The following is a 26,212-nucleotide window of genomic DNA, read 5'->3' as shown; positions in this document are numbered from 1 at the left end:
TGAAAACCACTGTTGCTTTGTAAATGACTCTGTTGTGAATGTTCAGTATTTCAGTATCTTAAAAAAGCTCTTTGGTTTTGAAGACCATAAGACCATAAACCAGAAGACAACAGGAACATCCCTCTTAAATAAATACTACTTTTGTGGTGGGCTTATGTTAAAATTGCTGTACAAGAAGAAACTTGTGTATTTGTCTTTGGTAGTTGTTGCATGTAACCACATAGAAAAATGAATTCTTTTTCTGCTATAGGACTTGTAGACATGTGATTGTTGCTTGATATTGTAGGTTGTAATTTGAGTTTACCTGTTTGTGGTGGATTTGCTTGTGCTTGTCATTTTGTTTTTTCTTTTTATTTTCTTTTTCCCTACAATAGATTTACTTTTATGTAAATTAAAACACACTTGGATGTCTGGAGTAAATTCACTTGTGCATCAACTTCGGAGTATGCAGAAACAGAGTACCTTCTTGCATAAATCTGCACTGTGGGTCAAGAATCAAATTCAGTCTTCTTCCTTGGATGTTAAAAGGTAATTGTGATGTAAATGTCCATTTCATAATATATTCTCCAAAACAAAGTAAGATCAGTGCTATACTATTCTTTATTTAATTAGCATTTTACTAGTAAGAGATGTTTCAGCCTGTCAGAGGTGAGAACTGCAGGTGGAGCATCATTTAAAAAGCCATTTCTATAGTATGTATACAGTATTGATACAAAGTATCTAGCATTGATACAACGTACATAGCATTGTATCAATGTAAAATAAAGCCGCTTGCTTTTACTGGATAGTGTCAAATGGATAGTGTCAAACTTCCGTTGGCAGTGTTTTCTCCTTATCTCAGCCTTCAGGTTTTGATCTCTGCAGTTAGTGATTTGCTGTCTAAGCTTATGGAAGCTGACCGGCAGTCTGGATATCTTGTGGGAGCTTATGTTGAACATGTCATGCCAAACAAAACTGAGTGGGAGAAATTGCACGAACCTCTGTCTACTGAGGTATGAAAATGGTAATAGACTTGCATGCAATAGTCAATCTTACCTCAAGTCTGTGTTCTTTAGGGTGGTAACCATTCTTTATTTGGACATGGCACTGCAGTAACAAATATGCACATGTCTAGGCAAAGGTTCTTTTCAGTCTCTGCCAATGATAGAGGACAAATTCTGTTTGTTTATGGTCCCATCCAGTATTACTGCAGAAAATAATAATCATTCTTTTCTGCATGGAACACCAGCAACTTGCTTTACAGTCCAGGAAATTTTATCTGACAGAATATGTATCATGAAGATGCTCTTATCTTTCATTCTTCTGTAAGACAAATTTTGTGAAAAACACTGATATTTGCAGAGAAACGTGATGTACTGACTCTAAACAAAATTCTGATATGCATACTGTGGAAAGTGGGGAAGGACTAAATTTTCTGTCTAACCAGTTATCTTCATTAACTATAGTATTTCTTGTAAAATTATTACAGTTCAAAAGATCCATATTTATTTCTGAGGCAGCAATGCAGTTTCAAGCTACTGTTGTGCATTTAGGTTTTCAAATAGGACGGAGTGGGTCACCATGACCATTGTGCTTTTGGTGTTCATTTGTGTCTTTCATGGTTATTTTTTTAACAATTCTGAATTTTCAAGGTTAAACAGATCAAAGCTCTTCTATGCATCATTAAAATGTAGATTATTTGTTCATACTCTTCTTATGCATGTATTACAGTGGATGCACAAGCCTCTTTTGGAAGGAAGGCTTAGTATGAATTGTGAACCCTTGGCATCATGTGTCAAGCTGTGTGACACAACTAAACTTCCAGGCCATCTGTGTACTTCAGCCTTATTAAGTAAAATGGTGCTACTTGTATTGGAAAATGATACAGTCCATGAAAATTGTGATGTTGAAAGAAGGAAAATAGATAATATAAGTAAGTGGTAAAACTTAAAGGATTTTGATTTTATAGTAGTTGGAAATTAATCTGAATTGATAATTAGAAAGTGTGTATTTAAGGTTTGGCACATAGGTATGAGAAGTCATCCTTTTATCTCTTGAAAAGTATAAATAATGCACAAGTGTAATGTAATATATTTCCAGGGCCTCTTGTGATTACATACATGCTGTCTCAACAGGACTTTGAATTTGGAGGTTTCAATTTACAATGAACTTCAGAGTTGTTCATTGCCAAAACATGTGGTGCATTGGCATGAGTGGGCAATAGGAACTTTATCTATGCCATCAAATAAATGCCCTGAGTATTTAGCCATAACATAAAGATATTTTGAGGCAGCAGTTTTTCTTAATTCTATCAGGTGGAATCTTGTTTCTTTATAGAGGGCTCAAATTAGAAGCAGCATTATCAAATTAAGTGGAAGTCTCACCATGATGAGAAGCATAATTGTTCAATAAGCTAATAAAGAAAACACATGCTGTTAGCATAAAATTTATTTGCTCTCTGGACTTAAATCTTAAGTACCTTGTCTGCAAGAAATATGTATATGTATATATAAAGAGAATAGAGACAAGCTACAGTTCTTGTCATTCTTGATTTACTTTCAAATATCCTGAACATATAGAATAAGTTATTGTAGCTTTTTCTTTTGTATTTCATGATGCTCATGTTTATGCTCTGTAGCAGCTGAAATTGCATGTAAATATCTTTTTTTTTTTTAATGCATTTAAAAAACAAAACCAAAACCCAACAAAACCTTGACCTGAACATTCTTGCTTATGTACTGAATATATTCAGCAGTTGTTTGTAAGCAACAGCTTTTGTGGTTTGATTAGTTGCAGAACTCTTGTACTCATTACAATGGGTTGAAGAATTGGAAAATCCTCCTCCACTTCAGGAATATCTCCATATGTTAGAAGAAATACATGTCACCTATGAGAAGTTCAGGATGCTTAGTGATACAACTGGCCTTCAGCAAACACTATTTGACAGGTATGTAAGCAGAAGTAAACCAACTTGTCTGCATATTTGCATTTTATAAAGTGCCACCGTATTTCCTTATGTGTACTGACTCAAACTTCACATGCTTGTGTTGTGAACTGAACTGTTCATCTGTCGATATTAACCAGGGTCTTTCTTCTTCTTTGAAGATCAGAGGAACATGGAAGGCTCTGGTCCTTAACCCTGGCTAAAGTGATTCGTGCAGAAAATGCTGTATCCTGTGAGATGAAACAACTTTTTAAGACAACAGAAGGGTATTTTAATCCTGACGTTTTTAATTTTTTGTTTGTTGCAAATGTTGATAGTGTTAAATTATACTGATTCTGATGAATGACAATTGAAGACTGAAAATTTGGTAATATGTGTATGTTATGTAAAAGTGAGACTCAGCTTAGTGCCTGGGATTAGTTATGTCATAGGATCTTCCATCATTGTGAACCAATTGACATTTTGTTTACTAGTTGGATTTTTGGGGTTCATTCTATGATGTTTTGCTTGTATGAATAGGTTTCCGCCATTAACAGAGGGCAGATTACATACACTTCAGTGCCTGTCACCTTTTCTGCTTGAGGAAGAAAAGAACGAACTTGTTTTCCACTGTGTGGCCAAACTTATGACATGCACGCAGATAGAGCTTTCCAGCACCAATGGTGAGTATGTTCTTATCTCAGTCCACAAGAACTTAAGACTGTTACTTGTAATACTGTTTGCATTTAGAGAAAATCTGTTAATATTGGTTTTCCTAGAAATATCTTCTCAGTTTGCATGTTTCTGTATGGTTTAGCATAATAGTTTTCTGCTTTATTAAGGAAGTACAAGCAATACTGCCTGGTACAAAATTAGAACTAAAGTATTTAGGCTGATATTGTTAGAAGAATTTTGATACTGTTGTATTGTAATTGTCTGATTTAAGCATATCTATAAATACAGAAGTTTTCAATTAATCATTTAGGCTTCACACAACATGCAAAAATACCGCCAACTGGAAGTGTCATGATTGTATTTAGATGCTTTAGCAAGAGCTCTTTCACAGCTTATGCATGATTTTTTGAATAGTTCTTCCAGTGCATATAGTTTCAGCAGCTTTTGAAAAGTTACTTGGAGGTGATTGAGATGTCGTACGCTAAGCAATATTATAACACACTTTTAGTAGCACAAATATATTTAAATCATAGAGGATTTGTGGTTGGTTTGAAGTTCTTCGTAGGGTTTTTTTTTTTCCTAAAGTTTGGATTGGATATAGTGGTTTTGATTTAATGATGCCATCTCTGGATTAAGTGTTCAAAGAAGAAAGTGTAGGCATTGTCCAAATCGTCTTACAGTATTGATGTTAAGTTCAAATAAAAATAGTCAGTTGACATACATTTTAACACTTGTTATCTCTTGATAATAAAGGTCTAATGAGTATGGTATTTTTATTATGTTACAGGAGCATTTGGGTGTCTTTCCATTTTGAACTCCTGCTTGAATGATAGTAGTATTGATTGTGATCATCTACTACCTGGAATACTAAAAGTCATAATATCTTGGAAAAACAACAGTGAGGACAGTTTTCTCTTTAGCTGGTGGGTGCAACTTTGAGATAATTTGACTTTCTTTTAATTTCTAAAATGAGTTGTTGTGGTTTAACCCCAGCTGGCAACTAAGCCCCACACAGCCACTTGCTCATTCCCCCCGATGGGGTAGGGGAGAAAATCAGAAGGGTAAAAGTGAGAAAATTTGTGGGTTGAAATAAGGACAGTTTAATAGGTAAAGCAAAAGCTGCATGCATGAGCAGGGCAAATCAAGGAATTTGTTCACCACTTCCCACTAGCAGGCAGGTGCTCAGTCATGTGTGGGAAAGCAGGGCTTCATTCACCGCATGTTAACAGTGACTTGGGAAGACAAACACCAACACTCAAAACTCTCCCCCGCCTTCCTTCTTCCCCAGCTTTATATGCTGAGCATATGTCATACAGTATGGAATATCCGTTTGGTCAGTTGGGGTCAGCTCTCCTGGCTGTGTACCCTTCCAACTCCTTGTGCAGCCACAGCCTGCTCCCTGGTGAGAAGCATAAAAAGCCATGGCTCTGTGTGAGCACTGCTCAGCTAGAACATCCCTGCATTATCAACACTCTTTTCAGCACAAATCCAAAACATAGCCCCATAGTAGATACTATGAAAAACATTAATTCTGTCCTAGCCAAAAAAGCACGAGAGTTTAAAAGTACAGAGTGGTTATTAACTTAACAAAATCAATTTGAAAGTTACAACTGCCATCCAGTACTCTAACGTTACATTTTTAAGCCATTGTAGAACTGCATCCCTTAGTTCAATATACCTGTCTTCATGTATCTTATAACTCATGCTGAAGAAAATTACCTGGGTGGTTGAAGTCTAGGAAACTAGGAACTTTTTTTAATGCACCTAGGTATCAAATTTTTCAAAACATTCAGAAGTGACCAATTTTTGTAGGTGTTGCTCCTAATTCTGGTTGCATATTTAGGTACCAGAAAGAAAACTTGAATAGTAAACTTAGGTGGTTGTCGTTTAAAATTCTGTATCTGCAAATGTAGCTTGGAAATCTTCCATCAAAGAGTGAAAATATACTGAGGTTCATTTGTCTTGAGTATAGTGAGAGAAATCCAGGCCAGAGTCTCAAAATAATATATGCTATTTGGACACTTGAGTACTTCTATCTTACTCTTAAAATCAGTAACTTAAATGATGATTGCATTGATGTAATTAAAATTGCTAAATTTCATAGTTCCATGTAAGTGTATTACTTGAGCAAATATGTAAAATGTACAATTTTTAGAAATATTTTTAACATGCAAATGAGCAAGTAGCTCCTACAGTCTCTTTTGTACCTGTTGACTGGCTTACTTAAGCCTGACAGCTAATACAGCATTCTAACTTTGAAAGACGGAGGGAGTATCAAAAGCACATAGGGCAGAGTCTACTGCAACACTTAACTTGTCCTAAGAGGAGTGAAGACAAGAATATAAATACTCATGTTTACAACATGAAGATTTGTAAGCTTTAGTTGTATTTTTATTACAGTAATCTGAAAGAGACAAGTGCTCAATTGCTTGGTTTCAACATAGAGGTGATCCGTTACATTCCCTTGTTGCTGAAGTATTCCATAGCTCCTTTGGACAACAGTGAATGGGACTTCATCATGTGCTCCATGCTGGCTTGGTTAGAGGTAATACGAAAGAGATTATTACTAACCATTGCACTGCAGCTTTTAGTAGGATCCTCCTGATGCCCTCCAAACCTGATGGATTGATGCAGGGGAGGGGGAAGGGGGAAACAACTGAAAAAATAGGCTACAAAATACTGAATTTTTGTAATCTTATTGGGCTGTCTGATTGAAATTTCATCCTAAATCTTTTAAAAGTTTATGTTGAAAGTTCGCCTATCTACAAAGTGGAAAGTTGGGTATGATACAATAAAACGCTATAGAAGCAATGCCACATAGCAATTTGAATAAGATGCATGAGGATTACCAAGAGGAATGGAAGTCAGAGTGTTCGTAATGTTTCAGTCTTAGATTGTAGAACATGGTGGGGCTTTACAGCTTTAGTTTCATCTGGTGTGTGTTAACTTTATAGTATCTCAGAGTAATGATTAGTATTAATAGCTGGGTACCCAGCATTTTGAGGATAACTTATTTTACATATCTCTATTAAGATATGCAACTAAGAACATAAACTCTACCTACTGCACGAGTGCTAATGTTGCATCTTCACTTTTGATGTACTTACCTTTTTAGATTATTCCCTGCATGTGGCAGGGACATAGTCATCTCATCTTAGCAAATATTTGTCTCATTGTTGAATTGCACAAAATCCTTTTTTACTGAGCATTGACAAAAGTCATCTATCGCTTAAAGGCACAAGCAATACTAAATCTCTGGTTTCTTTTTGTTTCTGGAGATGAAATTACCTTACTCTTGAAGCAATATGATGTTTAGCGATGGCACTGGTGGTTGGAAAATAATTTTGAAATATGTCTGCTGTAGGTCTCTATGTTGAAAAATAATATCCCTTTAAGACCAAATTCTAATATGACATATAAAAATTATCTGAATGTAAAGCAGTATCTGCATTGCAATATTAAACTGATCACCTGAACCATCAAAATGTATTCTGGCAGTGTTAGAAAACAGGTTAGAGTGAACAGCTGACTACTTTATTTGTTAAATAAGTATGCAGAATCCCTCACCCTGTCACTACTAAGGGCAGGCCGAAAACTTCCATGTGGCCTTTCTTGGTCTTGGGATTAATCTCCTTACCTATGCTGTATATGCAGAAAACCACAACAAACAAAACAGCAACAAAAAACCAAACCCAAATAAACCCAAACAAACAAAAATCCAACAAACGTGTATGAAAAAATTGTTGCATAGATAAGTGCTTGGGAATAGTTTTAATATTTAATGTTATTCCTTGGGGGAAAATAGTAAGAATATGAATTAGAAGAATAAACTCTGCTGGGAGAGAGGTAATGTTCTCCTGATAGCCACTTCAGTAATTTCCAGTTTACAATAGTGTATTGTCAATTTCCTTCTGCAAGTTGGAAATACAAGTATGATATCCATACGGCTTTTGTCTTTGGGAGAGGAAAGTGAGAGCACTTTACATACCAGTTTTGTCTCACTTGGCTGCACAAGTGCCACAGAAAAGCTCAGCTGCATAAATTTCTGTTTGAATCCACTTGGTGGCAGTTTCTGTCATTGAAAAGAAGGTCACATAAAGGAAGCAATCCAGGATTCTAAATGTTGATGAGACTTGGAAATTCATTTCAGTAGGTCTTGCTAAGATAGAGATTACATTTTTAAACTTTCCCCCAGTCATATTAAAATGGCCTTTGCAATTGAATTTTCTTGGAAATTACACTTTCTGGTGTACACAGCAAACGTGAAACATATTTTAAAGCAAATTTATGGTTAAGATATCGTTCTCTTATTTTTTCCTTTTAGACAACAAGTGAAAACCGTTCACTTTATCATGTCCCACTTGTGCAGATTTTTGCTTGTGTCAGTTGTGACTTGGCATCTGCCCTTAGCTCTTACTTTGAAGCTGCAACTTCCAAAACTACTGAAAACCTTCCTGTGAACTTGATCAGTGAATGGAAAGAATTCTTTTCTGAAGGAATTCACAATTTGCTATTACCTTTGTTGGTGAAAATCACAGGCAAGTATATGGCAAGGAGGGTCATAGTGGTACCCATCAGGCTATTCTGAAATATAACCCAGTGGGTCGTATTTTTTAATTTATAGTAATATTATGTCAACATAGCTTATAAAAACTTGCCTTTTTTAACACTTACATGCTAATTAGTAAAGTAACTGCACTTAACATTGTTATTCTTAAGTTTAGGTGGATTCTGATAAGTGCCATCTGAGTTCATAGTAATGCTTGTTTATGATATCATCCATACACACTGTCACAGCTCATTTTTCTGTATTTTAAATAGGAGAAACCAAAAACGCATCTGAAGGCTCTTTTCAGAACTCTGTGTTAACGTCTTTGGGTGAAGCTCTAACTTACATCTCGAAGGACCAGCTGTTAAACCATAAATTGCCAGCAAAGTTTGTTGCAGGCCAAAAAACAAATCTTCCAGATAAGCTCCAGACTCTACTAAATACATTATCTCCACTGTTGCTTTTCCGGGCTAGACCTGTACAAATCTCTGTCTACCACATGTTTTATAAGTAAGAATCAGCAATTTCTCACTTCTGTCACCTTCCATCCCATGTTTTTTTTTTCTAATTAAAAAAACCCAAAACACAACAAAACCAAGGAAAAACCCAACAAAGCCCAAACGAACCAACCAAACGAAAAACCAAACCCAGAACCATTCTGTAGAACATGCACTTACAGATGTATGTTTAGCAAACTCATATTCAATCATGGGAGAAAATCCTTAACTGGGCAAATTTGCGTTCTGTATTGGAGGATGTTATATAAAACTATGAATGCTAAATTTAATTGTAAAAGTAGACTAAATAGATACTGAGAAATTTTACTGCAGTAACGAACATACAGTCATGCAGTTTTATTTTCTGTACTGTACTTACATAGATAACAGTATTGTAACTATAAAGCTATTTATTTTTAGTCCCTATTCTAATACTTGTAGCATCCTAAAATAAAAACTGAATTAGTCCAGGTTTGATCTAGGTCTGACTATTGTTAAATCGTATGGCCTTTTTATTTTAACTAATTCAGAATAGAAAGTAAGAAAGTGAAATAAAATGTGTAGTCTTGTGAACTTTCTGGATCCCTCTAATACCAAAAGAGAGAATACAGAACTTGAAAAATATTGTGCACATTTGACTGCTCAAAATGCAGGTTGTGAAGCAGGTGGTTTAAGCATAAGAAGCTCCCATTATCTTTCACTTACATTGATGCATAAAGTTGCAGTAGCTTTATTCCAATAGAAAAGTTAATTGAGAATAGTGTGACTCAGGAAATATAGAAAGTCTGGAAAAGAACTGAGCAAGGCTACATGCTCGTTGGCAGTCATTCAGGAGCCATCTTTGCATTGGTGACATGACTCTTAAAAATTCTGTGTTCTTAATAATGAATAATTGCCGTTATTGCTTTTCATTAACTTGACACTGATAAGCAAAGAACTGTGCATCATAGTAAAAATTAAATCTGATTTTCTTTCCATATTTCTGTAGATTAATGCCTGAATTGCCAAAATTTGATGATGAAGATCTGAAATCATATGGTGACGAAGAGGAAGAATCAGCATTGTGAGTATTTTTATCTCATGGGTTTTTTGTGGCTCTTCTGTATTTTTAAAATGCGCTATAGCAGTTGAGATTAGCAGCATAGTGGTCACCTCTCAGGAGATTTAAAAAAAAAAAAGATATGGCTATGGCAGTAGGGTAATATTAAAAATACTAAAATTAAAAAAATACTCACTATAATTGATTAAATCTGCCTTTGTGCTAAAACTACAAGCAATATTTGCAGTTGTTTTCTAGGTACAGTTACTAGAGTAAGCACAATGTACATGATTTATATTGTGAAATCTTCACAGATTTTTACTGGACTGCTCTATTCAGACTGTGTCCAGCTGCACAGGTAGCTTCAGTTACCTGAACCTCCAAAACTGACCTTGGTATTGTATACAGCTTCAATATGACGATAAGTCAACAGTTTGAAGAGAAAGCATGGTAACTGTTTAAAAAAAAAAGAATAAAATCTTTTTTCTTCACATTACCCTAGGGATCAATGCCTACCTTTACTATAGAGCTGCAAAAGGCTTTTTAATCCAAACCCAAACCTAAACCCAACACATGCAGTGATTAGGAGATCCATTGTTGCCTTGCTCTCTTGTTGGTGTGACAAGCAAGCAAGCAAACCAGCTGTGCGTGGTCTAGGTTGAATTAGCTTATACACAGACCACTTCCAGGTTAAGCGGTCAATATTCAGTTTATGTTTGTCTTGCAAAAAAACTCAACTGTCTTTTAGGAAAAAGAAAATAAAAATGAAAAATCTTAAATTCACATATTTGTGATAGATTTTAAAAGTATTTTTTCCTGTAATAAAAGGTCCCTTTTATGTTCTACATACATAGTTTTACTGACATGACTTTTCTAGGAAATCTGTGAATATAAGTTCAGTTAATGCTCTGCTCAAGATTTGAATTTACTAAACCAGATAACACTTTTCCATAGATCACCTCCAGCAGCTCTTATGTCTGTCCTGGCCACTCAAGAAGTCTTGCTAGAAAACATCCTGGAATGCATTCCGGTTGGAGAATTTGCAGTTATTCAGCCCCTGAGTGATGAGTTCTGCCTTGTTCTGGGATACCTTCTCACTTGGAAGTTAACATTAGCTTTCTTCAAAGCAGCTTCTTCTCAGGTATATGTTGACTCCTTTCCTCTTAACTGAATTTCTTAATGTCCGTACTTGGTTTGAATCTTGATGTTTCATCAAGCCTTTTTATTCTTTTAATTATGCACGTATTGGTTTTGTGGAATTAGTGGAATTCTCAAGCATCAATAGATGTAGGAAAGCTGCTAGGATGACTAAGGCCTCCTTGGAATTAAAGCTGGCGAGAGGGGTCAAGGACAGCAGAAAGAGCTTTTTCAAATACATGGCAGGTAAAACTAACACCAGAGGCAATGTAGGCCCGCTGATGAACGGGACGGGTGCCCTGGTGACAGAAGATACAGAGATGGCAGAGTTACTGAATGCCTTCTTTGTCTCTGTCTACTCTGCTGGAGGCAGTCCTGAAGAGCCCTGTACTGCTGAGACCTCGGATGAAGATAGGTCAACGGAGCGGTCTGCCTTAGTCGATGAGGAATGGGTTAAAGACCAGTTGAGCAATCTGGACATCCATAAATCCATGGGTCCAGATGGGATGCACCTGCGGGTGCTGAGGGAACTGGCTGAGGTCATTGCTAGACCGCTCTCCATCATCTTTACCAAGTCTTGGGAAACGGGAGAGGTGCCTGAGGACTGGAGGAAAGCAAATGTCACTCCTGTCTTCAAAAAGGGCAAGAAGGAGGACCCGGGTAACTATAGACCAGTCAGCCTCACCTCCATTCCTGGGAAAGTGATGGAACACCTTATCCTTGGTGCCATCTTAAGGCGTATCAAGGATAAGAGGGTTATGAGGGGCAGTCAACATGGCTTCACCAAGGGGAAGTCATGCTTGACCAATCTCGTAGCCTTTTATGAGGAAATAACACGGTGGATGGATGATGGCAGAGCAGTGGATGTGGTCTACCTTGACTTCAGCAAAGCGTTTGACACGGTCTCCCACAGCATCCTTGCAGCTAAATTGAGGAAGTGTGGTCTGGATGATCAGGTAGTGAGGTGGACTGTGAACTGGCTGAAGGAGAGAAGCCGGAAAGTTGTAGTCTATGGGGTGGAGTCTAGTTGGAGGCCTGTATCTAGTGGAGTGCCTCAAGGGTCGGTACTGGGACCAGTATTATTTAATATATTCATCAACGATTTAGATGAGGGAATTGAGTGTACTATCAGCAAGTTTGCTGATGACACTAAGCTGGGAGGAGTGGCCGACACGCCAGAAGGCTGTGCTGCCATCCAGAGGGACCTGGTCAGGCTGGAGGGTTGGGCGGGGAATAACTTGATGAAATATAACAAGGGAAAGTGTAGAGTCCTGCATCTGGGCAGGAACAACCCCAGGTTCCAGTATAGATTGGGGAACGACCTGTTAGAGAGCAGTGTAGGGGAGAGGGACCTGGGGGTCCTGGTGGACGACAGGGTGACCATGAGCCGACACTGTGCCCTTGTGGCCAAGAAGGCCAATGGCATCCTGGGTTGTATTAGAAGGGGGGTGGTTAGTAGGTCGAGAGAGGTCCTCCTTCCCCTCTACTCAGCCCTGGTGAGACCTCATCTGGAATACTGTGTCCAGTTCTGGGCCCCTCAGTTTAAGAAGGACAGGGACCTGCTGGAGAGAGTCCAGCGCAGGGCAACTAAGATGATTAAGGGAGTGGAGCATCTCCCTTATGAGGAAAGACTGAGGGAGCTGGGTCTCTATAGTTTGGAGAAGAGGAGACTGAAGGGTGACCTTATTAGTGTATATAAATATATAAAGGGGGAGTGTCACGAGGATGGAGCCAGGCTCTTCTCAGTGGCAAACAATGAAAGGACAAGGGGTAATGGGTACAAATTGGAGCACAAGAGGTTCCACTTAAACCTGAGAAGAAACTTCTTCTCAGTGAGGGTGACGGAACACTGGAACAGGCTGCCCAGGGGGGTTGTGGAGTCTCCTTCTCTGGAGACATTCAAAACCCGCCTGGACACGTTCCTGTGTAACCTTATCTAGGTGTTCCTGCTCCAGCAGGGGGATTGGACTAGATGATCTTTTGAGATCCCTTCCAATCTCTAACATACTGTGATACTGTGATACTTTGATTTCTGCACTACAGTAGTTAAGGCTGGTAGTATTAGAATAATAAAGCATTAAGGTGCATTAATAGATGATTCTTGCATTTTCAAACAAGCTTGCTACTTTTACATTTTCTAATATTCAATGTGATGCAGAGAACTAAGTCACTCTTCTAAACACTTGTTCTGAATCATAATCTTGCTTTTCTTCCCTATAGAAACAAGTTTGTATTATTTATAGAGGAAGCTGTATTTGTTAAGTCTCATCTATATGTTATGGTTTTTGGTTTGACTTTTTTATTTTACACTATCAGCTGCGAGTTCTCTACTCACAATACCTTAGAAGAACTAAAAGCTTGAATAAACTGCTGTATCACTTGTTCAGGCTTATGCCTGAAAGCCCCATCTTTTCTGGGCCAACTTCAGAAGTTCCAAATAAGGACACAAAAACCTTTTTTACTGAAGAGCTTCGTTTAGATGTCAAAGGTTAGTAAAAATTGTAATTATGCATATTTTAATACATACTTTTTGAAATGTTTGCGACATTAAATTATGTGTTGTTTTCATCACGCTGTTCAGAAGACCCAGCTAATCAACAATGATGTGAGAAGGTATGCTGGTTGGGGTTTTTTTTTTTTTGTTGTTTTGGGTTTGTTTTTTTTTTTTTTCTTGAGAAACATGAAAAAGACATTAGTTTTTAAAGTTACTTCACTGAAATTGTTACGTACCTGTATAGATGAGAGCAAAGACATTGAGTTTCCATTTCTTGTTATTTTGCTTGAACACTACCGTATGTTGCAGAGCAGTTTACCTGCATGACAGTAAGCAAGAATTACTAATGTGACATTCCAAGAGAACAATCTCCCTTAGCTCTTTATAAACTTCTATAGGAACACTGCAAATCTCAGAAGTGCTCCAGATTTCTTATTGTTTGCTCCAAAGTGCGCATTTTGTAGTTTCTAGAATGCAAAAGTATTCTTGACTTCTGGTAGTCCTCCTGGATTTAATCTCTAAAGTAGCAGATTAATTTCCATTTGTGAACTATTAGTCTAAGAAACAGAGACCAGAGTGATGGAGAAAGACACAGTCAAACAAGCAGTTAAGGTAGCGAGTATCTAAGGAGCATGTACATGACAGTTAGGGTGGTGTCAATATTTTTGTACATGCTGTGGAGGAATTGACATTTGTGATTAACACATTTCAACATCTTTTCTTTCCCTCCCAGGGACAGGAGTCCTGTCATCCCAGATTCCACACTTGGCCTGCTCTGTGTACCATATAACACTGAAAGACCTTCCAGCCATGGTCAGGCTTTGGTGGAATAGCTGTGAGAAGCGCGTCTTCAATGTTGTAGACAAGTTTACAAGCAAATACGTCAGCAGCGTACTTTCTGCACAGGAAATAGCTTCTGTTCAGACTAGCACACAGTTATTTAATGGCATGACGGTTAGTAAGACTTTTTGTCCTTTTTCTTCTAATTTACTTCAGGTTTTCACAAACATTAAGACATTATAAGACTGTATTACAGTGTGTTGTATGATTTTTTATTGTTCTAAACGGCTGATGAAAACAACGTTTAGCTTGGTATCTGTATATTAAGTTGTTTGTTAATATTCTGCATGGAAAAAAAATACAAGATAATGGGTTTTATGATGTTGGAGGAGGTAAGTGGAAGATAAGGCTATCAATACACTTTCTTCAGTTTATTAAAAAAGTAATGAATCAGTAGATTGAAAAATGCCTGGTAACTTTTTCTTTGGTTCACCAACATATGAGCAGAATTTTATTTTCTGTGAGAAGAGCGTTTTTCTGGTGTAAGAAAATTATTCGATGTGTGTAGTAAAGTATTTATGGTTTGTGTGTATATATACATATATATATATAAAGATAAAAAATAAGAAAATTATATATAAAAATATATATATAAAAAGAAAAGATTAGTGTATCTTTGTATCTCGGTATATGTTTGGGTTTTTTTTTCTATTTTATGAATAGGTAAAGGCTCGGTCTGCAGCACGGGAAGTCATTGCTACCTATTCAGTTGATGATATATTTATTGAACTAATAATACAGCTTCCATCAAATTACCCACTGGGATCCATAACAGTTGAGAGTGGAAAGAGGGTTGGTGTGGCTGTGCAGCAATGGCGCAATTGGATGCTACAGTTAAGCACCTACCTTACACATCAGGTAAGTGTAGAGGAAGCCCCTAGTTTTGAAACTGAATTCAGTCATGAAAATAGAAAAACATTCCTAGTGATGCAGTATTATTTAGATCTGTATAATGAATCTCATCAGTAGGTCTCAAGAGACTTCATGGGTTTGGTCACTCTTCTATCTGCATCTCTCCAGATGCTGGAAGAGAGAAGTAAAATTACCGGCCTAGTAAGTCCTGTTAAATCCATAGCCAAAGTTGGAAATTTAGATCCTTTAAGACACGGGCCAGTTTCTGCTGTATGTGGCAATTCCATTTCAACTATCATTTGAAGGAAGGAAAAAAAAAAAACCTAACCAAAAAAAAACCCAACCCAAAACCTAGTACATGAAATTCTGTAAAAGATTGGTGGTTGCTGAAGTTGCATCATCTGTGGTTAGAACAAAACAGTGATTGAAAATTTTGAAATCCCCTTTTAAGTGCTTCTAAGTGCATTCCTTTCATTGCTTTTCTATAGACTAGACGATCATCTGTATTTCATGCATTTGCTCTACAAATTATTCACCACACGTATTGCATATAATTTCAGATAAAGCCTTCAGGCTTTGTTTCCTTCATCTGCTTATGAATAACAGTACGGATATTTGTGAAGGAATTCTGCAGTATTAATAGCTCTTTTCCCTCTGTTAGAATGGAAGTATTATGGAAGGATTGTCTTTGTGGAAAAATAACGTGGACAAACGTTTTGAGGGTGTTGAAGATTGCATGATCTGCTTTTCAGTCATTCATGGTTCCAACTATTCACTTCCCAAAAAAGCTTGCAGAACATGCAAGAAAAAGTTTCATTCAGCTTGCTTGGTAAGTACCTAGACTAAATCTTTCACATAGGCAAAATATCCATTTGTAGTTTGAATCAGGAACTTCTGTGGTAATACCATCAGTTCTCCGTTATGTTATTGGAGTATCTGGGATTAACTAAACTCACAAGTTATTTGTATGGCTTTTGTAATTGGATGTAAGAGCATGTAATGAGAGAGGGGTTGCTACACTTCAGAGGTGATAATGATGCGTTTCACATTCACTAAGACATAGGCCTTACATCTACGTAGGGTGTAGCAACAGCATCTCACTGTTATCCACACCAATATGGGAATGGAAAAGGTTAAATTTAATTTGTGCAGCATGCTCTTTAGTAAACCATACTGATGTGGACAATTAACATTTACTATACCCAGGTCATTGTAGGCAGTGGTTGTACAGAGCATATTGGAACAGGTTGGCACCTTCATGGACATGAAATTGAGAGATTATTGCTGCTTTAAAAATGCTAGCTTTTTATTTTAAAATGAGACTGGATGAGAATTCCTTTGTATCAGGCTTTTTAGAATAAGACTTTAGTAGTATGTGGGGGTGATGTGTATATACAGATACATGTACATGTACATATGTACACATGCATACATACAGAAGTGGAAAGGTTTTTTTTACTGTTGTTGTTTATTTGGTCTTTTTAAAGTACAGTTAATGCTTTGATAATTATATTAATTGGCAAATAATGGTTATTATTGGTGATAAACTGTCATTCCTGAGAGCTTGCATGTGTGTCTTAAACCACTGTATTTCCTTTCCAGTACAAATGGTTCACATCGAGCAACAAATCCACCTGTCCACTCTGTCGAGAGACATTTTTCTGAATTAAAACATTCTCCTTTCTGTGAGCTAAGTAATAAATGAAGAGAAGGCAAAAAACTGTTGTAAGAAGCTAACTACTTGGAAATAATGTCAGTTACTTCAAATTTTTTACTAGTGGGATATATGACACATAGTTACCTCTGGACTGCTTTTTGTAAGTTTGAAGATTCTTCTTTGATATAAAGAAATATATAAGAATAATTTATTTTAATGTGTATATTTTTAAGATACTGAGATATATTAAAAGTTTGGAAATAATGCAGTTATGTTTCAGAAGTGGTGTTTAGGCCACAACATAGTTGATGAAAACCTCTTATTTTAGATGTATTCTAACACGGTGTCAGGCACTTAACCCAGCTCATGCCTTTTAATATAGCAGGTGAATTTAACATAGGTGGTATAAAACCTTGATTTTTGGTTATAGTGTGTTCATAATAGTTCCTTTCATGGGAAAAAAAGAATGTTGTTGCTGTTAGACATGAAGGCATGGATCTAGGGTGACAGCCTTCAGTTAAAGCGTAAAATTTAAACAGAGCATGCTTTAAATTAACATGCTTGTATACCAAGCTTTCACCTTTAACAGTCTCATTTTCCAAAAATCCCTTAACCATCCAGCACCCTAAAACCACAAAAACTCAGAAAGCCCAAGTAAGTAGAATACAATCATTCCTGCATGACAATGAAAAATGCTACCTATTTATTGCCAACTGACTTTTAACGAGAAGGTATATGCACCGATCAGCCCTTATTGTTTTAGTTGATGTCATTGTTAGCTGGCAAAGTAGCTATCACTGAATGGACACTGTACTTCCACTGTCCCAGAATTACAAGGACTCCAAGTGAATATGACAGATATATCAAAACTTAATATTGTTGCCGACTATACATTTTCCATGCTTTTTATTTTTTAAACAGCAGCAGTATACTAATAAAATCAAAGTGGAATGGTATTTGGGGTGGGTATCTTTTGAAAAGTGAATAAAAGGGGGGGAATAAATAAATTTTAATCGATCTGTGTAGTGTCTGGATTGTTTTCTACTAGTTCGTATGATAAAGTTTCAGAAATCAGTAATACAGATTTTAAGATAACAAGTTGGCCCCTTCTGACGTGGAAGCTCTAGAACTGAGTTTTAGCTGTTGATAACTTAAGTCTGTATTTTTAACAGGTAGTGCTGACCTTCCAGAGGAGAAATTTCTTCACAGTTTTTGAGAAAGACAGAATGGAAAGGCTTTAAAGCTGGTGCTGAAAAGCTCTAACTGGAAACACAGATTAGGGAGCAAGCTGTAGTTTTTCATTTTTACTGATACTAAAACTCTAGAGTTGCAGCAGACAGCAGTAGAGAGGGGCCAGGAAAATTGAACTTCATGATTTGTTGAACTGGATGCTTGTATTTCCTTGTCCAAATATGCAGCTGTTAGATAGCCCAGTGCAATCATGTTCTGGGGAAAGGATGTTTGTTATGTTTTATTCGTTTCTGTTCTGATCTTCATTATTCTGTTCTTTATAATTTAAAACTGCACACACTGTTGAGCATTGCAGTATGTGCCAGATAATTGCCCGTTTTTATCTTTGATTACCATTTAAAACCAATTCTTTAGTTATAACTAAACACTAGACATTAATTAAACTTCTTTTTCTTAAACCTGTAGTTTTAGTCTATTAAAAGTTTTGACTACATCTTAAAAATCCTCTTTTGATCTTACAACTTTTGCTCAGCAACTTAACTTTGCTAGCCAAAGTGGTTAACATAAAACTTTTAGAGTGGTGTAAGGATGATAATGTTTTGGTTCTAACAGCCCCCCAGCTATCACTGTTACTTTAAAAGCCATGATTTACAGCAAAGTAAAATCACTAAGCATAAAGCCTCTTCTCCTTACAGCTTTGTGAGGGAAAACTAAACAACAACAAAAAAAGTGTTGCTTAGCAAAGGGTCTGCCATCAAGTCAGGTCCTAGAAGCAGGAAGCAGACTGAAATAAGACTGTAGAGTTGTCTACTTACTAAGCTGCAAGAACAGAACTTTGCTTGAATTTTTCAGTGGAAAACTGGAAACACGTTACTTCAGATGGTCACAAAGTTTCTCCCCAGTTCCTCACCTTTGATAGTCCTTAGACAAGTCCAGAGTGGAGGGTAGCTTCTCATGTTCCTTTGCAGTAAAACATCCTTTTCCATGTGAAAGTTGCCTAGCTAGGTTTATAGTCATGTGTTTCTGCTAACAGCAGTTCTCATGGTTTATTCTTCCTGTTCAAAACTTTCTTTTTTCAGTGTCCTAGGTAAGGTTTTTGGGTGGTCAGTTCAAAGCATGGAAGAACCTTTAATGTTTGTGCAAGCTGAGGCACAGCTGGGGCACCTCTGTACATTAACATTCTGTGGGCAGCAGGAGGAGGAGGAAACTGCAGAGGAAAGCTCTTCATCTGGATCCAGTGGTCAGGAAATAGTTCCCCATTTTGGACAGCGATTGAGGGAGGACTTTTACTCCACTTCTCTACTTAACGTCCTTGGTTTCACTTACCCAGTAACCAGCCTGTTCTATAGCATCTCTTCCTTTTCCCCCTATTAATACCTTTTCATGGATGAGAACTTTTCATCTAATCTACAGCAGCACCCTCCTTGTAAAATGACCTAAGAGGGAGCACAATCACCCCACTGTTGCCCATGAGACTTCAGGAGAGTAATAGCTTGCTTTTGCTTTAGCTCTTGATATACACTTACTGCATCTTGCTGTTCAGAAGTACACCATTTCCTTGCAAGTGAAGGAAACTCAGTAACTGTGCCTTAGACTTGTAAAAGTATCCGATACCACATCAAAATAACACTAATTCTAAGTGTTCATTCAAATCCAGCATGGGTATAGATAGCAAGCTATTAAAAGGATGTATTAAATCAGGAAGAATTATATCAAGTAAATTATTTTAATAAGCCACAATGACAAAATATACAAATACCTATTTAGAAAGGAAAAAGTTTTCAATATTAAGTGCAAATACAACAAGGCAGGGTATTTCACAGTTGCCCCTCAACTGTCCTGTGGATAGCTAGAGGACCACTACACCTCTGACAGCCAACAATTGCTGGTTGACATCCAGAATAAAAATAAATGTAGCACCTTGATCAGTTTCACTGCAGTAATCAGGAAGTGATGATATTCTTCAAGAGGATGGAAAATCTTGGCTTAAAATTTGATTGGGCAACTTCAGTTCTCTTCTGTTCAGCTTTCTGCATGTCTAGTGTCTGGATCATGAAGAGCAGTTATCAATGACTTCCTAAATCTGAGGATAGTAAGCATCTCTGGTCCTGCTTGTCTGGAAAGTACTCGTGTGCCTTCTAATCCATGTTTCTTCATTGTTTCCAGGATTTCATCTGTAATTGAAAGTGTAGCATTACAGTTGAGTTCATACGGAAAGCAGCTGTAAAAGGCAGTGCTAAAGTATCTACTGAATATAAGCTGTAAAACAAAGATTATAAACTGTGTTGTCACTAAGTTTTATGCAAAATAGTCTTCCACCAAGAACAAATGAAGTTGACAATTTGCTAACTGAAGTTCTGTATTTTGGTACTAATAGCAATAAACAATTCGGCTATGAAGCTAATTTGTAGAAGAAACTAAAATCTGTAGCACCTTCTCCCAGAAGCTGCCCAATCTACAGGGTGTGAAAGAATAGTGTTTCTTAAAACAATGCACAGCCATTAAGCACTAGATTAGAATAAAGAAGTCTGCAACTTCTCTATGCCTGTCAGAATGAAAGAGTACATACCCAACTGAAGGCTCTTGCCTTTGAAGTTCACACCATAATTCTCTTTGATGAGGAAGCATGGGCCTGGCTTTGTTATACTTAAGATGTAGTCACATTTCAAGTGTGGAACTGAAGCCCACACTTGAGTGTGCGGTCCTGACCTATATAATACCATTTTCCAAACTAAGTTAGGATGTTCTTTTGGTAAATTTGCTTATATATTTGGTCTAGCTCACCACACACTGGATGCAAAAGCCATGAATTCAGGAAAAGGACTCCAAGAGACATCAGCTTATGTAAAAGTCCCTCTGTAGATTATAGACACCCACATAAAATTAAAAGACAAGAAGCACAAGAGTCCACAGAGATGGCCTGGGCTTTATGAAGCAGGCAGATATGGTCATCTACAGCATTTCTAAATGAGGACCTAAAACACCTAGATGAATGTCAATACATGCTGTCAATCTTGAATTACTTGCTGTCACATGTTAGATTCAACTGATGTTGTGTACTATTTGTTTACTGAAGTCTGGTAAGCTGGAGAACATTACAGTGATCAACATCTGGATTTAATATAGTGTTAGATCTGGTTTGGCACACTTAATGATCCAAGGAAAGTGATCACCTGGATTATTTTCTTTAATTGTGACCAAGTAGAATAATCCTTCTGGTGAAAGTAGGTCTGGTACTAATGGAAAAACTCTATCCATTACTTCTCTGCCCTTCTTGCCACCAGCCCAGGATGCCTCTATTCCTTGGCTTTCCACCTAGAAGGAATGAAGGCAAAGATTGTCACAATACAGAACGATAGAAGGATCACTCAGAAGAGAAACATTACCATAATCTCTAGTTTTAGATGTCTGCCATTAGAAATCTGTCAACTTTAATTCATCAGATTAATATATGCTCAGGGTGATAATGTTTCAGCTTGAAGCATGCGAATACATAACATGCAGCAAAATTACTTCAAGACTACTTTTTACACAATGAACATACATTTTTTTGTTTCAAATTCTACTCTTTAAACTGGATTAAAAGAGCTACATTTTGTCATGTGCTGTTTACATATTTTCTTGTAATGTTTTATGAGTGTGTTTGCCAAATGGAAGGTGGCCAGAAAACCCTTTAAGTGTTTTTGGGTCAAATTCTGAGAATAGCGACTGCAGAAGCAGCGGATATTTTGCAGGGAACAAGTGCATTTTACATTGAAAGTCTTTCATGGGAATGCCTTAGCATGCCTAACAAAAGTCTTACACAGTTTATACTTGATGGAGAAACTAGGTCTTGAGAAGCAGCAGCTAGCAATCCTTATTCCCACGTAGTCTTTATAAGCAACTCTAGTAAATAATTTTCACTACAACAGTGGTGTTACAAGAGTGCTGGTCCTACAACATCCTCTATTATTTAATAAAACAAAACCCCTTCAGTTTTCATAGCAGAGCTTGTTTTGCCATTTCTCCTCCAACAGTAGAAATATAATTTTTATTGTGTATTTCCAATTTTTCCTACCTCTTCAGAAGGTGTCACCACATACGGTGGATTAAATAGCAGTAGATCAACCTTCCCATTTAATCTTGGAGACAGTCCTTTGACCTGTAGATGAGTTGAAGGTTCTTTTGTTAATGTTCCCTCTTTTATTTTTTTTTTTTAATTGGAAACAATGCAAGCATTTTGTAAAAATTCAGTTACATAATGCTGGATATTCTGAGCATTTCAGCCTGACTCGGGAACACTGAACTCTGCTTTCGAAGTGCAAGAGAAGCATCACCAAGAAGGATCCATGCACAGCAGAACATTTCAGTCATATTGAAGAGTATGTTATGTATGGGATGTAGAAGAGAAAGACACATACGTGACACAAAATTAGATGGATAAGTTAGATATAAAAGAATTTTTAAGTTATCATTGGTTAATATCCGTTACCCAAAATTACCAATTGGTGACAAGTGCAGTTCATGTCTCAAGTACAAGCAGTATTTCATCCATTTTAGATCACATTCGTTGTTGCCTATCTTCACTATCTTTTATAAACACAGATATTTAGGGTATTTTAAGCAAACATCTTGCTAAAGAGATGAGAAACCTAGCTTTTCTCCATATCAAGTTTTGCAAGGAAAAAGTAACTACACAGTTCCTAATTAAATCAGAAAGAGCCAAGAACCAAGAAATGCATCACATTAGAGAAAGAGCTATGATAATGTCAGCTCACTGCAGAGTTCCTTGTGCAGGATTTTTCTAACTATATATACGTAATTAAGTTTTAAAATTAATTCAGTGAAATTTTAAAGCTTAAATTTGAATTTTAGAGCTGAAGCAGTTTGGTTTTCCCTTCTTTCAGAAACACTGATGAATTTTATTGTTTTCTTTTTTACTTCTGTGCTTTTTAAGAGAATGCTTATTCCAGGCCACAGTTACTTTTCAGTATCCCTAATAAGTATTAAAAAATTACAAAAACTATAAAGATATTACTGAAACATCTTACCAAGTCAGTAATGACTGGCTGAAGATGAACGTTGTTAAGCAGAGCTGTCTCCAGTGTACAGTAAGCTGCCATTGGGTTGATATCTGTGCATCTAGAAGCAAAATATTACAAAGTCTAAGTTACTGGGTACTATATCTGGGTACTGTAACATCACCGTGAACAATACGCTAATTTATGTACTCTCAATGAAAACATCCTTTACATTTCAAGTCTATAGTGAAAAATAACCAGTAAAATACATACAATGTATCAGGAGCTAAACCACTCAACACCATGCTGGAGTTTCAATGACTGTATGAAAGCTAAAGTGCAGGATTTGTTTTTCAATGCTAGCTCTGCATAAATACGTATGCATACAAGTCTCTCATAAAACTGCCAGCATCCATAACTAATGTTATGTCATCAGACCTCAGTAAGACTAGTCAGTGGCTAAAATTTAGAATTTAACTAAGTGAATATAATAGTAAACTTAGCAATTTGTCTCAAAAGTGGGAAAATGGAGTTGTAGTGGCACCAGTACTTAAAGAAACTGAAGTAGTTTAAGGCTTCCTTTGCTTTGATTTCCATACCTGCAGAATTGAACTGATATTGCTTTGTGAAAAGAACAGGTTTTAAAATGTAAAAATGGAAAGTATGTGAAGGTTAAGTATTGTTTATTAGTGCATGCAGCAGTTTAAGTGCTATTATACTTACATATACAGTGCACTGGATCCAATAATGGAAGAAGCTACAAATGTCGAAACCACACCAGATCCAGATCCTATTTCAAGGCAGATCTCAACTCTAAAGAGAGAAAACTCTGGATGACTTATTTGTAATGTATAAGACCGCCTACAACAGATGCAGACTTAGTCAAAGCAGTGTTAGAAAACCTGATGCCCTTCTATGTGCTGAAATACTTATCATACAGCCTTCAAAGCCCATGACATGTCAAAGCCCATGTCTTGTTGCCGGTTTCACAGTGTTTTTCAGGCCTCTTGGTGACCATACAGAAATTCCTTCTGTGTTTCTCAGAGTAGCCTGTGATAACATTCCCCCCATGCTACTAACATTAAAGTTTCCATTAACTGCACAATCTCAAGAGTAGAGGCTACATTCCTACAGCATTTATTACAGATTTATTGCAGCAAGACTGAACTCCAATAGGAATTGATTAACACCTCCAATAGTTTGCTCAGGGAAGCTGTGAATGCTCCATCCCTGGCAGTGTTCAAGGCCGGGCTGGACAGAGCCTTGGGTGACATGGTTTAGTGTGAGGTGTCCCTGCCCATGGCAGGGGGGCTGGAACTAGATGATCTTAAGGTCCTTTCCAACCCAAACTATTCTATGATTCTGTGAAGCCACACAACTAAGCAGGACTCAAAGAATACCTCAGGAGAGTTTCAGCCAGCTCTGGACAAACAGCAGTGGCAGGCAATTTCAAAATAATCACTCATAGCATTAACTCCTTGGGCCATTTCTGTAGTGGTTATAGTTACAGAGGCATACTTCAGCTGCTGACACTGGGCAGCAACGTGAGCAGCTACACAGCTCATACAGCTTCACTGGGGTTAGGACACAAACGTTTTACCACATTTATAAGAATCACAGAATGGTTTGGGTTGGAAGGGATCTTAAAGCTCATCCAGTTCCAACCCCCTGCCACGGCCAGCGACACCTGCCACTAGAGCAAGTCACTCAAAGGCCCCTCCAACCTGGCCCTGAATACTGCCAGGGATGGGGCAGCCACGGCTTCTCTGGGCAACCTCTGCCATGTATCACCACCCTCGTAGTAAATGATTTCTTTGCGATATTTAATCTAAATCTACACTTTTCAGTTTCAAACCATAACCCCTTGTCCTGTCAGTACATGCCCTTGTACGGCATCCCTGAAGGCCCCTTTAGGCACTGGAAGCTGCTCTAAGGTCTCCCCGGAGCCTCCTCCAGGCTGAACAACCCCAGCTCTCTCAGCTTGTGTTCACAGGAGAGGTGCTCCAGCCCTCCGAGCATCTTCGTGGCCCTCCGCTGGACTCTGCTGCAACAGGTCCACGTCCTTAAGTTGTCGGGGGACCCCAGAGCTGAAATACTCAAAATACGTTCTGGTGCCACCGAAATACGGTGCAGTCCTTGCACAGCTGCTCGTATGTTACCCCCGAAGCGCCACCCTACGGACAACCAGCAGAGCCCGAAGCCGTTCTGAGAAGCGCGACAGACGCGGTGTTACCGCGTTCCCCCCAGCCAACCGCCCGCGGAGGGGCGACGGACAGGACCGCCTCGCCTCGCCTCGCCCCCTCCCGTCCCTTGGCCGCTCCCGCCCCTCCCCGCAGTGCCTACCGGGCCTGCCGCAGGAGGGCCGCGTCCTGCTCCAGCGCGTCCAGCAGCAAGAAGGTGTCCTCGGCCGGCTCATACACATCGCGGTAGGGCCCGTGCGGCCCCACGTGATCGTACCGCGGTGTCGGGAGCGCGGACGTCGCCATGTCATCCCATCCCGTCCTACCCCGGGGTGCGCATGCGTGGGCTCCCGGAGGGGCGGGGAGGGGAGGGGAGCCCCGGGGCAGCCGGGGCAGTCGCGACAGCGACAGCGACACCGACAATATGAGGGCGCCGGCTTGGCCCCGCCCTAGTGCTGACCGCGCCAACGGCGGCAGCTGTCGCTGCGGACTCGGTATTAGGGGTCTGCTGACGTCACTTCCGGTGAGCATCTCAGGGGTACTTTCTAGAGCTCGGCTTCGTCGTACCGGTGCAGTTTATCGGACATTAAAACCCATCACTGTAATCGGTTCAGGTGCGCGTGGCGATCCCCGCAGCACAAGCACAGAATGGGCTAGGTTGGAAAAGACCTTTAAGATCAAGTCCACCCCAGCGCTGCTAAGCCCACCCTAAACCATGTACACGGGTTTTTAATCACTCCAGGGATGGTGACTCCACCACTGCCCTGGGCAGCCTGTGCCAATACCTGATCACCCTCCCAGTGAAGAAATTTTTCCTTATACCCAATCTAAAACTCTCCTGGTGCTGTTTGAGGCCATTACCTCTTGTCCTGTCGCTACTTGGGAGAAGAGACCAACCCCATTTCACTACAGCCTCCTTTCAGGTAGCTGTAGAGAGCAATAAGGTTCCCCCGAGCCTTCTCTTGTCCAGTCTAAACAACCTCAGTTCCCTCAGCCGCTCCTCATCACAGTCGTGCTCCAGGCCCTTCCCCAGTTCTGTTGTCCTTCTCTGGACCCAATCCAGCATCTCAGTGTCTTTCTTGGGGCCCAGGACTGAACACAGGATTTGAGGTGCAGCCTCACCAATGCCCAGTACAGGCGGATAATCACTGCCCTGCCCCTGCTGGCCGCCAGGATGCTGCTGGCCTTTGCTGCCCAAT

At 38.6% G+C, this 26,212-nt stretch overlaps 2 protein-coding genes across 3 annotated transcripts in view; one reads left to right on the top strand and one right to left on the bottom strand.

Moving 5' to 3' along the window:
- LTN1 (listerin E3 ubiquitin protein ligase 1) overlaps positions 1–17,657 on the top strand; it is a 31,686-nt gene extending 14,029 nt beyond the window's left edge. Inside the window, exons 14-30 of the mRNA XM_061358993.1 lie at positions 375–528; positions 842–992; positions 1,711–1,912; positions 2,770–2,926; positions 3,085–3,189; positions 3,443–3,585; positions 4,365–4,500; positions 5,978–6,122; positions 7,902–8,115; positions 8,399–8,636; positions 9,612–9,686; positions 10,617–10,803; positions 13,116–13,287; positions 14,027–14,247; positions 14,797–14,991; positions 15,647–15,814; positions 16,588–17,657. Of these exons, the coding sequence (XP_061214977.1) occupies positions 375–528; positions 842–992; positions 1,711–1,912; positions 2,770–2,926; positions 3,085–3,189; positions 3,443–3,585; positions 4,365–4,500; positions 5,978–6,122; positions 7,902–8,115; positions 8,399–8,636; positions 9,612–9,686; positions 10,617–10,803; positions 13,116–13,287; positions 14,027–14,247; positions 14,797–14,991; positions 15,647–15,814; positions 16,588–16,650 (2,726 nt within the window). The 3' untranslated portion in view covers positions 16,651–17,657. The remainder of the gene's footprint in view (positions 1–374; positions 529–841; positions 993–1,710; positions 1,913–2,769; positions 2,927–3,084; positions 3,190–3,442; positions 3,586–4,364; positions 4,501–5,977; positions 6,123–7,901; positions 8,116–8,398; positions 8,637–9,611; positions 9,687–10,616; positions 10,804–13,115; positions 13,288–14,026; positions 14,248–14,796; positions 14,992–15,646; positions 15,815–16,587) is intronic.
- Positions 17,658–19,540: 1,883 nt separating this feature from the next.
- Positions 19,541–25,350, bottom strand: N6AMT1 (N-6 adenine-specific DNA methyltransferase 1). 2 transcript variants are annotated; one of them, XM_061358991.1, is made up of 6 exons: positions 25,177–25,350; positions 23,557–23,646; positions 22,864–22,954; positions 21,891–21,974; positions 21,007–21,148; positions 19,541–20,007 (listed from the first exon to the last, which is right to left on the bottom strand). In XM_061358991.1, the coding sequence occupies exons 1-6, from the start codon at positions 25,317–25,319 to the stop codon at positions 19,856–19,858; spliced, it is 702 nt and encodes a 233-aa protein (XP_061214975.1). In that variant the 5' UTR covers positions 25,320–25,350; the 3' UTR covers positions 19,541–19,855. The 2 variants fall into 2 exon arrangements, with proteins under 2 accessions (XP_061214975.1, XP_061214976.1); XM_061358992.1 differs by lacking the exon at positions 23,557–23,646.
- Between the last annotated feature and the right edge of the window lie 862 nt (positions 25,351–26,212).

Source organism: Neopsephotus bourkii, unplaced genomic scaffold (genome assembly GCF_033783945.1).
Source record: "Neopsephotus bourkii isolate Nb327-2 ecotype Australia unplaced genomic scaffold, CSIRO-AGI_Nbou_v1 NB_962, whole genome shotgun sequence".
Classification (NCBI taxonomy): Eukaryota; Metazoa; Chordata; class Aves; order Psittaciformes; family Psittacidae; genus Neopsephotus; species Neopsephotus bourkii.
This window is presented reverse-complemented; position numbering and strand designations above follow the sequence as displayed.

Bases quoted from the DNA above. Each gene is read 5' to 3' on its own strand.
- N6AMT1 (XM_061358991.1), bottom strand. From the start codon at position 25,319: ATGGCGACGTCCGCGCTCCCGACACCGCGGTACGATCACGTGGGGCCG. The intron at 23,647-25,176 runs GTAGGCACTGCG...TTCTCTCTTTAG, and splicing joins GCCCTCCTGCGGCAGGCCCG to AGTTGAGATCTGCCTTGAAA. The intron at 21,975-22,863 runs GTAAGATGTTTC...ACTCATCTACAG, and splicing joins AGCCAGTCATTACTGACTTG to GTCAAAGGACTGTCTCCAAG.